At 40.5% G+C, this 14,805-nt stretch overlaps 1 protein-coding gene across 1 annotated transcript; it reads right to left on the bottom strand.

Annotated features, from left to right (window-relative positions):
• Positions 1-9,188: 9,188 nt before the first annotated feature.
• On the bottom strand, positions 9,189-14,805 carry LOC104037876 (granzyme A). Its single transcript, XM_075727144.1, has 5 exons — positions 14,745-14,805; positions 14,516-14,657; positions 12,841-12,988; positions 10,101-10,355; positions 9,189-9,362 (listed from the first exon to the last, which is right to left on the bottom strand). Exons 1-5 carry the CDS (start codon positions 14,803-14,805, stop codon positions 9,189-9,191), a joined length of 780 nt encoding a protein of 259 aa, XP_075583259.1.

A 14,805-nucleotide genomic window follows, 5' to 3' on the forward strand; every position in this document is an offset into this window, starting at 1 on the left:
CCAGAGGAAGAAAGGGGTTTCAGTGCCTCTAAGATCTATATTAGAGAGTTTCTTAAAAGTACAAGAGTCACATACCTTTCCTGTACTTCAGAAAATTTACTTCTCTGAATACAATACTAAACTTGACTGAGCACTCATAACCTTCACACACACACCCCACCTTATCAATAGTTTTGTCAGCAGCTGTTTCTTTTGTGAGACCTCTTGGTCCTAGGAATCTAAATCACCCTGATTAAGCCATATGTCCACCTAGGAAAAAAAGCCTTTCCACATAGAAAAATACCTCCACTATTTTTCACAGTTATTGATTTTCAACCATTAAAAAAAAAAAAGACTTGGGAATGATCTTCAAATGTTCAGTTTCTTTATCAATAAAAGAAAACAAGATGTGAGTGATGGTTCTTCACATGTTCTACTTAGGTGCTCAGGTGCATATATTCTGTCCATATGGTATGCAGCTTTAATGCTGAGATAATGTGAAAGATATTTTGTCTCTCACTATTTGACATAATTAACTGATGTAGGAATACACACTCATTTCTCTGTTGCCAAGCAGCTTATGTTCTCAGTAGTTCTCTGCAGAACTAGAATAAAACATTTAAGACTGCATCAAGCATTTTCATTAGTTTTGTTGTGACGTAAACAATAACACAACAGTCAATAAAATGACAAATATTGTGAATTTTATCCTTGCCCTACTCAATGTGAACAGTAATTGTACTCTGACTCTTATCAGTTCCTGATAACTAAGCCAAATTCCCATTTGAGAAATGTTTGTTCTGCACCTGTGCAGAATCTCAAAGTGCACCACCTGGTTTTCAAACCCGAGGTATAAATTTTAGAATCAAATATTTTAGGATTGGTGGGGAATATCCTTTTACTTGTGACTCAAGCTGATTTTGATCTGTGCTCTTTAAGGAAAAAAGGTGACATGTCTATAGACACTTATGGGAATAGAACCATATCTTAAGTATTAGTGTGATTTCTACTTTTCTGTACTAAAACATGTTTTTTAAAACCTTGTTGCAATTAGGCAGTGCTATTGTCTTACAATATTTCTGCAAAAGTTTTAGCTATGCTTTATATATAGTTTAGACTTGACTAAGCTGCTATTTCCTGTAATGAATAACAAAGCTATTAAAAGCTCAGCTCTTGTACTCCATGGGTTGCTTACAAGAAAATCTGTGGTTATATGCGTGAAATGTTGAGTTGTTTGAGTTTGGGTTAGGTGTCTTCATGAGCTAACATTTCCATGTATTCTTTGCAATATTGCCAGGATAATAACCTTTCCATTGGCAGAGGAAAAACAATTTGAACTAATTCATTTAGATAAGCAAAATTATCAAATTTATATCAATCATCATCTTTCTTTAAGAAGAAATCTCTCTTCCTTTTCATAAGTACCCATCTTCAAAGCATAAACACTTTCCAGAATAATTAGATGATCCCAGAAAGGCCATAAGAGGACTTTTGCATCTCCTAGGTAATAAAACTTCAGGGAAGAGCCAGCCAAAGGCTGAAAGGAGTAAAGACACCGATGGGAATTATTAAAGAATTTTCTGCATTGTTACACACACTTTCTTTCCTTAGGATGAGTGGCTGTTTTATCCTGGCTTCTCTCTGCCACACAATCTCTCCAGCTCACCCTTAGTCCTCATTATTCAGAGATGACATTTTAATCTCTTTATTTAAATGTCTTCTCTCTCTCTCTGATTTATATGCACCTTTATTCTTTGCAAGTCTACTTACACCATACACAAAACACACCCTAAAAGTAAGAGTGGAATAAGACTGCCCAAACAGCCCATCTTTATTGCTTTCTCTTGTTCACAGTCCTCAAACTCTGTCCATCTTGTCTATCCAGACTGAAGCCTCTTTGAGACTTTGGGCTAACTGTTGCAGAGTCTTTTTCAAGGAGACTTTTGACAGTCGGTCTTCAGCCACTTCCATGCTATATGCAATTGGTATCTACTTCAGTGAACAGGTTTGGACACGAATTAATATCTTGGCTTCCATGAAAAGAGACACCAGTCAAGGTCTCCCAGAACAATGCACTTGGAGGGATCTAGGACATGTCCATTTGTTTCCCCAGGGCATCAACAGGATTTTCATGCATGCACATGCTTCCTACATCCTTTGTCCTTTGCCTCATCAATCATATGGCTGCATTTTCAAATATTTGAAATATTTTTCTTTTCCTGGGGTACACATAATGTGGGTGAACGCCAAGCCCAATGACATAAATGCTTTGCCCCTCATTTCAGTGGGGCCAGGATTTCAGGCAATTCTTTCAATGTGTTATGGTCTTCTTTGCTGTAAAGAAACCAAAGCCAGTTCAGAGCTTTTTGTGTGTGTTTTTCACTCAAAGTAAGGAAAAGACTGTTTGCAAACAAGCTCTAATTAGAAAGCAATGAGGAGTAACAGCTGCATATTGCCTGTGATAAGTTTGTGTTTCATTAAGTGAAAAAAACTGCCAGAAATCTTAGAATTATAAGCCATAAACCTAAAACCAGCATTTATATCCGTTCAGCATATTTGAGAGAATGAAATAAAATCTGATGAGTTGTGTTGCTTTTTTATTTTATTCATTGATCAACCTTAATTATTTGATCAAAAGCTTGATGTTAATTTTCAGTCATTTATTCAAATCCCCAGAAGCTTAATCCTCTAAGACAAATGCCTGAAAAAAATTTGAGTAAATGATTCAAAGCTGCAGCTATTTTCCCAAATTATGAATCTGACAGACTGAATGTGCGGTTTCTCCATACCGGCATATTCTTCTTCTCTTTATCTTCTGAATTGCCATAGACTGACCATGAGTTATTTTAGATATTTCCTGTCCCTAATAGAATAAACTATTTAAGCAAGCAGAATTTCTGAAATAGTTCACAATCAGATATACTTTCTTAGATGATTTAATTAAAATCAGATAGTTGCTGCTCAGCCCCCAATCCTATGTTCTACTTGCACCCCATGCTGCATTATGGATCCTCTTCACTGTGCCAGGAGTTGGCCTATAACGTTATAGACTACGAATGCTGGATGGGTGCTGGGTAAGTAACTCATCCTGCCTGTCAAGAAGCTGCAAAGGGGACCAAGAGGAAGGTCAGCTACAGAAGGTTGTTGACAGTAGGAAGCTGCCCCCAAAGCTGTGTTACATGAGATATTCCCTCGTGGATCCCAGGATGCCAGTTGGGCCAGAATTGGGCAATAGTGTCTTCAGTTCTGGCGTTAGTGGCTTTTTCTGTTTTATAAAATGAAAAATGTTTTTTCATTTTATAAAGCATTGGTAGTAAACAAGTCCATTTTCTACAACCATCATAGAGGGAAAGGATTTTTTTGTTTGTGTATTGCCCAAGATAAGTGCCTGAAACAGGACTTGAGAACCACTCACTGGCTGTGCCCATTGAAATCCATCCAGAGTCACCAGCAAAGTTTGACTAGGCAGATGAGTACTGCCTGGGATGGCTATGCTGGAATCAAGCATCAGAAGGGAAAAACCCAACACAATACAGCTGGTGGAATAACAAACCCTTCTGAAAACCACTGTCCCAAATATGAATATCAAAATCTGGTAACTATTACCATGACTCTGACTTCAGTAACTGGGTGCAGGACAAATAAAGGGAGGGAAAGAGGCCTGGAAGAGAACTGAGTCTATTTCTTGTATTATCTTATCACCAACTGTGCTCCTACCTCATGCAGATACTCTCAATATTTCTGCATAATGAGGCCAAGACCACCCAAAAAGATCAACACCATCAACACCAATAAGACAGAATACACAAATTGACTTTGTTTAATAATTCAGGGCTCTGATGTTCAGTCCCTGTCAAATCTCAGTGTGGCACTACCTGGCTGATTGCTGCTGCAGCAGAATCTCATTTCACAGCTCCACAAACTAATTCACAGGGCAGCAAGTTAACTCAAACCACCCATTTCCGCTCCTGGAGGAGCACAAATGCCACTCCCTTCCAGCTACTGAGATGATAACTTCTGAAGTTGGTATAGCTTGAATCATGAGCACCATAGTCCCCTATATCACACTTTTAAGCACACTCATGTTCTCACGTACTCACGTTTTAGTGTAGAGCATCACCAAGAAAACTTGCACTTAGAACCCATCCCTTTGAAATATTGCAGGAAGAAAATTACGCAGCAGCAGCAAGTTTGTCTTCTGTCCCTGTGTGAGAACTTTAGTGCTGCAAGTAGAGTTGCTGCCTCCACATTATTCTTTTCATTATGATGTGGATTGCACATAGTAGGAATTCATTGACAAGATCTGGCTGGACCGCCTTGAAAGATGGGGCCTCTCATGATCCCCAGTGAAAGGAAGCAGTGCAGGTTTCTCCACAGTGCTCCAGCAGCATGCCCAAAGCCTCAGTTCAGAGAATAATTGTGTGCTCAGTGTGACCACTTGTTACTTGAACTCTGCCAAGACCAGTGCTAGGACAGGACTGTGGCATTTGGCACAGGATGTGCACGCCCCAGAGTTTAATCAGCGAAAGCCACACATTGTTGGTGTGGTCCATTGCCATTTGAAAGTATCAAGGGTTTTGCAAACACACTAGTCCAGAGCTCCCCCTTCTTTTCATGCAGCTACTTTTATCTGGTATCAAGGGGGCTGAAAAGATGTGTGATGCAGCTTTGGTTATGAGAGCTTGAGACAGGGGTGTTACAAGAAATCTGGACGCTACGTCCAATGTCCCCTACATGGTTTCAAGATAACCTAAACCAACAACCACATGCCATATATTCATTTAAATGGAAATGTTTAACTGAATACTCATTAGTAATATTTTTTATGACAGCAGTGATTAAGAGTCATTACAGTAACTTTTTTTTCTTCATTTACTGATCACAGAATCATAGAATCACAGAATGCTTTGGGTTGGAAGGGACCTTGAGAGATCATCGAGCCCAACTCCCCTGCAGTAAGCAGGGATTGAACCTGTGAACTTGGCATTATTAGCACCATGCTCTAACCAACTGAGCTAACCCAGATGTTCTCACTGTTTTAATTATTGCTTATCCTAATTTTCTATGTGGCTGCAGAGAGGTTTAATATTTTATCAAAATAAAGGTTTTGTGAGAGTGTGTTAATAGGGCAAATTTTCCTGCTTTTTACAAACAAATGTATGTAAGAATGAACCCCGTGAAACTCCATTGCTTATACATTGAATCTAATCTGTGCCTTTGGAAGTAGCTAAGATCTGTAAGTTTCTATTCTATTTTTCATTAAAATAAGGACTTTTTTTTGCTCATCTTTCTGTGGTTTCCTCTTTGTCATGACAAGGATGTGGGTCTTGGTACAGCTTTTAGACTCGATGACTTTTTGTGAAATTAGTGGCTAACTTTCAATGCACATTTCACAGCTGATTTCAAGGGCTTTGAAGCAACCCGTGCCACCTTGAATTGAATTACAGTTAAATTTAATATACTTGCAATCTGCTAGGTATTGATTATTAAACATTATTAATAAATCCAAACAGTGCTTCATCAGATGATTGTGGGGTTGTAAACATACTGGGATGGAGGTGTCTGAACCATCTGCTAGATCATCAATGAGATGAGGATCAATTTTGGAAACTGGTAAATCATAATTAAAAGATGTAACAGACACATTAAAAGAACTTGCTGTAATTTGTCTGACTATGGTGAACTGACCTATTCAGACTTCTAAAGAGTCTTCTGAGTTTATCTTTATTTCTCTTTGGCAAGTAACCAAGAAAATTATCTTGAAAATCTGATGGCTTGCTTTGTTTTAATTCTGTTTTCTAAATGTTTCTTCCTGATGCCAGATTGAATTGCCCAAAAGGAAGGTTACTTTTACAGCTTGCTAGATGGAAGGCAGTTCTGTAGTCAGAAGATAAAACAAAGACTTTGACTAGGATCTGTGGAGGCAATCCATGCTCCAAACATATCACCGCACTTTCAGGAAACAACCATGGCTGACAATAGATACTGCCACCATCTGTACGGAGAGCTAGAAGTTTGTTTAAAAAAAAAAGATTCCTACATTGAACATACAGTGCATTAGATGTACAGCCAAAACAAGTACAAAACATCAGCGACTACTGCCCAGTACAAGCGCAGAACGTAAGGACTAAAGCTAACTGGTATCTGTATCCCTGTGTGATGTGCGAATACAAGTTGCCAGCCCCCTCTATTGGATAGAGAGCCATCACCCGTATGTCAGCACCGTACACTCTACGTCACCATCATACATCACATGTCAGTGCCATGTGTCATGTCTTTGCATGGCATGGTCAACCTTACGGGCTGCTCTCTATGCCCAAATATGACTATGTGACAGGCGATGAGCAAGTCATACTTCTCAGCAAATAATCCTTAAGAAATATCATTTACCTGGAAGACCTCAGTAAAAACAGAGATAGATGCAAATGTCTGACAGAGAAGTCAGCTCAGCAGAGACCAAGCTGCAAAGAGCAAGAGTAGATAGGAGCCCCGCCCTGGCCAAGGGCAGAAGGATTACTGGAGCAGGACTCCTTTAATCCACTCAGAAATTTCCAGTAAGGATAAAAACAGATAGTATGAGACAGCTGGTCTGGTACAAGAAGCCAGTATTTGGAAACTGGGAGGTAACGTGCAAGGGGACACCTCACAGGCACCTAGAGATTAGTGTTGAGGTGTGACAGGTTAGAAGAGACAAGACTAGATTTCTCTTACTGAAGGAAAGTGGAATTGCAAATGCTGTGCTGGAAACAACTGGAATCTATAGTAAACTCTGCCACAAGCTGCTGAATATGAGGTCCTCTCAGTCTAGTGAGAATTTGTTTCTGTCTTAATTTTGTCAGGCTTTGTGGGTGTCTGTTCTTGTTATGTTACATGAATGTTATACATTCAAAAATGTACCTGGAGCTACTCTCTGTGGCTTTCCTGTTTTCAGCTCAGTTCTGAGAATGAGCCCAGCAGTGGTTTCAGCAGCGAGTGACACCAGTGGTCACCTTGTTTAGCCACACTCACCCTCTCACCCTTTCCTGGACCTTTGCCTAACCCCGGCTGCAGAACCAGTCATCCTTCCACCATGGGCTTTAATGGGTGCTAATAAAATGTGGAATTGCGGGGCATTTTGCAGCCCTGCTGCAAAACTCCTACCAGGCTCCCTGGCCCATACTGCCCCTCACCCAGAGGGACAGGTGGGCAGGCACTCTCTCAAGACACAGGGATTTCAACGCTAGCAAAGACTTCCCTCCTGTTGCATGTGGAGGGAATAAAGGTTCTGCTCGCCCCAGGGTGGACAGAAAATGAGTCAAGGTTACTGCTCAGCTCGCTGCTCCTGCACCTCCCCGGGGACAGGCCAAGGCCAGGCCGGGACGTCGGCCTGTGGGTAGGCCCAGCTCAGCAGGGCCCATGGCGGGGCAGGGCCAGGCTGAGGAGAGCTGGAGACCGGCCCTGCTGCGGTGTTGCTGGGGCAGGGGCTGGTGGCCCCGGGGGCTGACATGGGTCCTGGGCCGTGGGTGGGTGGGTGGAGGAGCCCCAGGGGCTGGGCAGGGGCAGTCGGGCCTGGGGGTGCCCTGGGGGCCTGGCAGTAATGCCTTTCCGCCTGCTATGACACCCGTAAAAGAAAAAAAATTGCTGTAAATTACGTAAACTCATTACAGGAGATCACACATGCGCACACACACAAAGCCCAATATCTGAACTGGAATTAACTTGCTGGGTTATGGTTTCCAGATTCTATCACTCATTATTTCCCATCAGTGACTGAGATACGGCCACTGTTCACATGAACAGAGCACATGAAGTCTTTGCCTCTGAGAGGATAAACACCAATTAGTTGTTACTGGCCTGCAGGGTGTGAAAAATCTCCTGTGGGATGGGTGGAAGGATATCCTTGATGTCATTTACTTTACAAAGGTGAAAGGGACTAATTTGTGTTTGCAAAATCCTCTGAGACCCCCAGCTCAAAAGTGTTAACAGCGGTATATTATTCTTCCCACTTTGATAATGCTTCCCCTTTTTTTTCCCAGTTTCTGTCTGCGTTCCATGCCTGAGCCAATTCTCACTGGCATCTCTTAAGATCTTCCCATGACCTTCAGTGAGAATTGGATCAAGCCCCATACATCACGTCGGCAGGTTTTATTGCACTGTGGCCGACTACCAACCCAGCTTTGCGGTGCCCATTTGCTACTTTTATCTGCATAGCCTTTATGAGACAGGGCTTGCTCTGCTCAGCACAGTGGCACGGCTGCTGGTCAATAATCAAGGCCAGTATGTTGATGCATTGGAGTTATTTATTCATGCCTCTGCAACAGCCCAAAGTTTACAGTATTTGGTACATATTAATGCAATAAGCAAAGAAGCAGAGAAAAAATGCAGATGGTTACTTCTAGACTGTTGGCAAAAAAAGACCTTGAGAGTATTTGGAAGATAATGAAAATACACCACGCTAACCACAGGCTTCTTCAGAAACACAGCAGGTCCTTCCATTAGTAGAACTCTGTTGAAATCCATAGCAAAATTCCTGTTTGTTTTGACAGATGTTAGATAGGCACCATGTTAGAGAAGTATAATTACTCCCACTAAAATCAGTATTTATACTTTTTTCAACAGACCATTCACTGAAAGGGTAAGAGCATGAACCAAGCTGTAGGAAGAGATGATTTTGTTGATTTGATAACCAAAAAAAAAAAAAAAAAAAAATTTCTCTCATAATGGAAGATTAATTGGAAAAATGTTTATCTGTTTAATACTTTAACTCTTTGAAAATTAATTTAGTTAAGTATTTAGTAATGGAGAATTGAAGTATTTGGGTTTGAGTAACGTCACAGCAAAATATTTGAACACTTAAGGCTTTCATTCTTTCTCATTCAGCAGACATCTAATTCACTATCAGTCTGAAATTGAATTTTTCTGCAAGCACACATTCAAAAATGTTGCCTCATCCTGGGCACAATGAATAAGGTGAGCAGTACTTTCCCATCACACTAAGATGTAGGGTGAAGTCCAATAGAAATTGTGTTATCCAAGAGGCAATTTCCAACTAAAGATAAATAAACATGTTATCTGTACAAAGGGGAATATTTTGAACTGTTCTTACAAAGCTGTGGTGGTGTTAGTAAAACTGTGAAGCTGGGAGGTACTTCTTAAAGGTGGCGCACTAGAGCAGCAGCATCTAGTTCTAATGCACAGCAACAGTATTTATTGAAACTGTCTTGCCTGTCTCATGGATCTCCGTAAAGGGAAATTATTTTTTTTATCCAGTTAATATATGTTTCAGTCAGTCGTGTATAAACTCCAGGCATGTCTCCAGGCATGCCTCTGTTTCCACATCTTCTTCCAAAAGAAACAATCCCACTGTATTGACTGGCACAGATTAATGGTCCACCTGAATCTCCCTAGAACGCAAAATAGAAGTAACTATCAGTATGTGTTCGTTGCTCTCTAGAGGAGCATGCAGTGCCACCTGCAGTGCATAAGCATGTTTGAAAGTTGCTTCTAATTTGTTCCAACCCATGAAATGGATCAGTTGGCTTACGTCACTTCATGGGAGTTGGGTGGGGTATAAGGAGCAGTTGCTTTTAAAGCCTGAGGAGCCTTTGATGTAAATGTTGTAGACCAGCACAGTGCTATCATAATTCTATTTCAAAAGGTATTTTTTTATTGTTGGTATAAATTGATTCTCACTGCTTTAGCAACTGGCCCTTCTGGACTCACACAGAAGAGAAGAAACGCAAGATCCAAACAGCACTTTTGAGTGTACAGTTAATTCTGTACTATTCAGATGTTCACATCTGGAAAGGATCAGATGATTCAGACCCTGAAAGCTCTTTGTTTTCTCTGATAACTACAGGTGGTGACTAAGGAGAGTGCCTTAGCTAAAGAAATGCACCTGAAGTTAACTGAGATAATCCCGGACTCAAAGTCCCATACTTGCAATCTTGTTGTGTACATTGACCTAAACCACTCAAAGTTATAATGCTTCTTTTTCACAGCAATAAAGTTTCTTGCAAATGTGGTTAAAATCACTGTGAATCTGATCAGCCTCATTAAGTGTCCAGCACTGCTTTGTTCCCAGTGAAAAGGAAACCATTGTTAAAAGCACATCCCCTCCTCTTTGTAACTTTGCTTCTTACCTGGCAAGTATCACTATGTTTCCCTACAGCACACAACATGTTGCTGGTTATTTTTGTGTAATTTTTATACTTCCTCTCACAGAGTTTTCTATCAAAAATTTTAAGAGTTGTTTCCCGAAGATATTTTGATCGCCTTTCTGGAGACATGAGTCCCCAGCCAGCCACCTGGCACGTTGTGCCAGGTTTGATATCTTCACAAGAGTCAGGCAGAGGCAAAAGTTGCACGTCTTTATTCAGCTTTGCAATACCATTCAGCTGGAAGAAAGAAGAAAAAAAAAATGCTTTCTCATGCAGAAAGGAAGAAAAGTATAATCTAATTTCAATTGGCATTTAGTCTCATTTTACTAATATTTTCCTTATAAATCACTTTTCAATACTGAGGAGCTGATCCTGAGCTTAACTGCCCCTTTGCAAATCCAAAATAATTTCCCTGATGTCTGCACAGCAATTCCCTATCTACAGCAGCAGTAGTAGGTTCATTGATTACAGTAGGAAATTAAAAACCAGCACAGTAGTTACGCTGTTGGACCTATATTCTATTTGAGAACCTAACTTGCCACTGGACTTCTGTGTTGAAATCAGACTCTGGTGCTTGACTAGCACACAGAAAGGTCTCAAAACGTGGTGCAATGTACCCAGTAACAAAGATGGAAAAAAAAGCTGTAACCAATTAGACATGACAGTAGCAACATAACTGGGGAAAAATGAGGTCTTGACTCAGACTACCAAGTTTTCGCTCTGAGAGATTCAAAAGGGCTTACATGATCCAAACCGTCTGTGTTTTGTTGGCCTTTACCTGACAGATTCATACTTCAGCAGAGGCCAATTTAAGTCTGTAAGTGAAAACATAGCAAAACAATAACACATATCCTCAATGTGCTTGGTAAGGACTCACAGCTACTGCACGGACATTTTCTGTTTTACACACAATCACCACACCGTGATCCATTTCACAGGTGGCTGGCTATACGTGTTGCTGAATGGTTGCCAGTTAAACGATTCTGGGTTTATACCTTTTAAAAAAGCCACTCCAACAAACCACAAGTTTACCTAAAAAATCCTTATGGTTTATTATCACTAGGGCTGGTGGAAATTTCCAAAGATGGAAGGTTTATCCCAAGTCACTTAGTACTGCATTACAGCAGAACTGTAGAGATGAGAGGTGAGCCCTGGCACTAACACTATCCCTGCTCCTGTGTCAAATTCAGGCAAAGGATTTCATGGTATCCATGTCATTCTGGAACAGAGTTGTAACTTTCAGCTCTAGAAATACTAATTCCTAGCAATTCATTTTGGTACTGTGTTTACAAATAACCTAGTGCTCCTGAGAAGTTGCTCATGGCCATAGGAGAAGCCAGTGAAATGAACCTGTCTGCCTTTGCAATGAAGCAGATGGAGAATGCTCACTAACATCTGGGGAAAGGAACTTCTCACACTTGGGCAGTGATAATTTGCTGGGGGTACAGTTTGTAAATGCTCCAGCTAGTTCCAGAAAGGGACACTGCTAGTTTCCTCACTGTGTCATTGTCATACTAAAATGGTGATACCATCGAAATATTAGAAATCAGGTTCAAGTCATTACTTCCTTTTCCATACAGTTCCACCAATTATTTCAGAAGTGTGGTAATATTCATAATATAATGTAGCTAGGTAATTATTTTAAATATACATACTGATCTTTCACATAAAACTATTTCTTCATTATCACAGGTGTAACACTAAAGCATAGCCTGAATAAAGATCCATCCAAGATTTCTTAGGCATTGTACTGAAGTCATGACGTTTCTAAAGGTATAGGCAAGATGACGTACAAGTCTTAAATTTCTCAGGGACTTTGGATCAGCACTGAAACTGCTGGTAACGGGAAGGCAGTCCTCCAGAACCATTTGACCATCTACACGTTTCCTGCATGGAGACTGCCCTCTCCCTATTCAAAACACCCCTGGCTTCCTCCATGTCAGTCTCTGTGCTGGATTAAGACTTGTTAATGCAGGGACATGTGAGGCATGAGCCAGGCTGAGCAGGAGCTCGTATCCTAGTCTAGTCTAGTCTAGCTGGTATCCTGGTCTAGTCTACCCTTGATTGGCTTAGAGTAGACTTGGTAGTGTAGGTTAATGGTTGGACTGGATGATCTTAAAGGTCTTTTCCAACCTAAACGATTCTATGGTTCTATGATTCCTAGAAATTCTTACAGCCCTGCCCCACTTTGGCATCCAGGATGATGATGATGTTGGCGAGGACATCTTTCCATGCTTCAATCTGCAGTGTCCTGAGCCTCCTTCACTATGTTACCACTCTGTGCTCCTAGACCTGAATTCGTCTATGTCCTGTATTATCCATACTTTTACTTTAGGTGGTTACCCCAAATAATTAACAGTAAGTTTCATCCTCTTTTTTGCTTAGTCCAGCACAAGGTATCCCTTTGGGATACAGCTGTAACCCAGACTCCATTGTATACCTCACTTCAGCACTGCCTTTGAAAAATTACTGAAGAATGTGTTTTGGGGTTTTGGAGAGGTTGCTACAGGGAGTGGTTAAAGGGAGTTTGGGCTTCAAATGTCATCCGTGCTCACAGTGCCAGTCTTCCCGTAACTTTATCTAGATTAGTACAACCAAAAGCAGGGTGTTCTGTGATATTGTTAAGCTATCTAAACAATGTACAATTCAATATCAAAGAATAGCCAAAGCGATCATCAGCAAAAATCCTTTTATAATAATACAACAGTAATTGACACAATACCTTGAGGAGCATTATATCATTTTCCTTGGAAGACGTGTCAAACTGAGGATTAGGAAAGTAGTGCGTAACCTTAAATATCTGTTGTTCTTTTTCAGCCACGGATGCTTGATGGGCTCCAAGAACAACTCTAAGTTTTTTTTTGTTTGAACTGTAATTTAAAGAAAGTACAGGGACAGAAGGTCACTACTGGAACTGAGCAACATCTCAAGATAATCAAAAGCCATGTAACATCATACTCACATTTTACAACAACATGATTAAAACATAGGGAAGAATATTGTTCATTTTGATCTTTTGACGTGAGCTTGTAGTTTCCTCTACAAAGTAACATTTCTTTACTGTAAATCTAGTTTGGCAAAATAATGGTGTGATAGCTGACCTTCAGGGATTTCCACAGTTTGGAATTAATTTCATGAAAAAGCCTACTGCCTTTTAAGGAGAGTCCCATGCACAAGGACTGCTGGTGCTGATGCCTTTCATTAATCTTTTAATGGTCTCCTTTGGACTTATGACCTAACCCTGCAAAGGACTGAAACATGCCTGATTAATAGTATGTAGGTTGTCTTACTGACATCAGTGGGGTGTCAGTACACACATCGATACTCAATACTCATTCAGAGTATTATGCATACAGGTAAGTGCTCTACTAAAGTGGACATCTTTAATATTAATAAGAGTTTTGTCCTTAACTTCACTACATACAGGATTCGGCCCATTAAGGAAGAAGGATGGGTGTTGCCTAACTCAAGACATGCCTAGAGTGAATATTAAGAAGGGAGACTGCCAAAACCCAAAGAGAGTTATACTCCAATTCCTGCTAATAAACAGTAAGAGTTAAACAACTCGTAAATCCCCACTCTTCCCCAAGATCTCTGAGTATCATCAGAAATGTATTTATTAGAGTATGTCTGCTGTTTCAGACTAACTGATGGAAGAAGGCTGGTCAAGCTGCCCACACTGTGTTTGAGGAGGTCAGGTTTGCACAGGTTTATTGTAATTGGTTTGCTTTCAGTTACTTAAAATACAGAAAAAATATTAGAGAACTAAAATACAATTTAGAGAATATTTTAGCAAAACCACAGGCATTTTATTTTCTAACCTGAGCAACAGATGTCCTCTTTACCCTAAGCCAGCTGTTCAACAGCTGTGCCAGCCTTGGGGTATCCCACCTGGGGAAGGGGTGCTTGTGCTCACATCTGACTTGTCAAAAGGACAAGCTCCGTGTCATAGTCATGACTGATATTCAGCCTTTGTGAGCCCAGGTTGCTTAAAATGGGAGGAATAGTGTTTCCATCTGATTCAACTTTGTCTCTCAGGGTGGTTTGAGGCTTAGTCCCAGGCACACAGGTAAGATTTGTTTAAAGCACTTTGGAATATATCCCCATCTCTAAGACTTTGCTGTTTCAGATGCATAAATAATGAACTGGGTCTTTTATCAGCACAGTCTGTATCCTGTAACATTGGCAGGATCTGACTAATGAAGCTAACTGCACATAGTGCAGATCAGTAGTTAACAAAAAAACTTAGATGACAAGTTCATAGATCAGTTTAGTGAGAGAACTGCAGCTTTTAACAATTCTTAAGGAATCAATAACCACTTCTCTTTACTTACAGGCTTGCACACCATGCCCCACTTCAATAAAGAGTTAAAATTGCCCCAGTATAAGATACTTACTTACAATGTGCTGCTGTCAAAACCCATTGCTTTTCCACAAGAACTCCTCCACACACAGTTGAATTATTTGTCTGGATAGCAGCCATAAATGGCCAGGAATGAGGACGCACGACATGTCCTCCAATAATGTCCGTGCAGCCATCTGAAATACAACATAAATGCAATTATGTTACGTGTTATCCAGAGGAAGAGGGAATTTGGGTATTTTTATCCTTAGAGGAGTACTTACATCTCGGGGGCAGGATAACAGCAATTAGAGAGAGCAGGAAACCTAACAGGTGGCTTGCCAT

This window comes from Pelecanus crispus, chromosome Z (genome assembly GCF_030463565.1).
Source record: "Pelecanus crispus isolate bPelCri1 chromosome Z, bPelCri1.pri, whole genome shotgun sequence".
NCBI classification, from domain to species: Eukaryota; Metazoa; Chordata; class Aves; order Pelecaniformes; family Pelecanidae; genus Pelecanus; species Pelecanus crispus.

What these genes read in the sequence shown, in the direction of transcription:
- LOC104037876 (XM_075727144.1), bottom strand. Translation starts at nt 14,805, where the DNA reads ATGGCAAGCCACCTGTTAGGTTTCCTGCTCTCTCTAATTGCTGTTATC. An exon ending in TTGACAGCAGCACATTGTAA is followed by an intron (nt 12,989 to 14,515) that starts GTAAGTATCTTA and finishes TTTAAATTACAG; the next exon opens with TTCAAACAAAAAAAAACTTA. An exon ending in ATGATATAATGCTCCTCAAG is followed by an intron (nt 10,356 to 12,840) that starts GTATTGTGTCAA and finishes TCTTTCTTCCAG; the next exon opens with CTGAATGGTATTGCAAAGCT.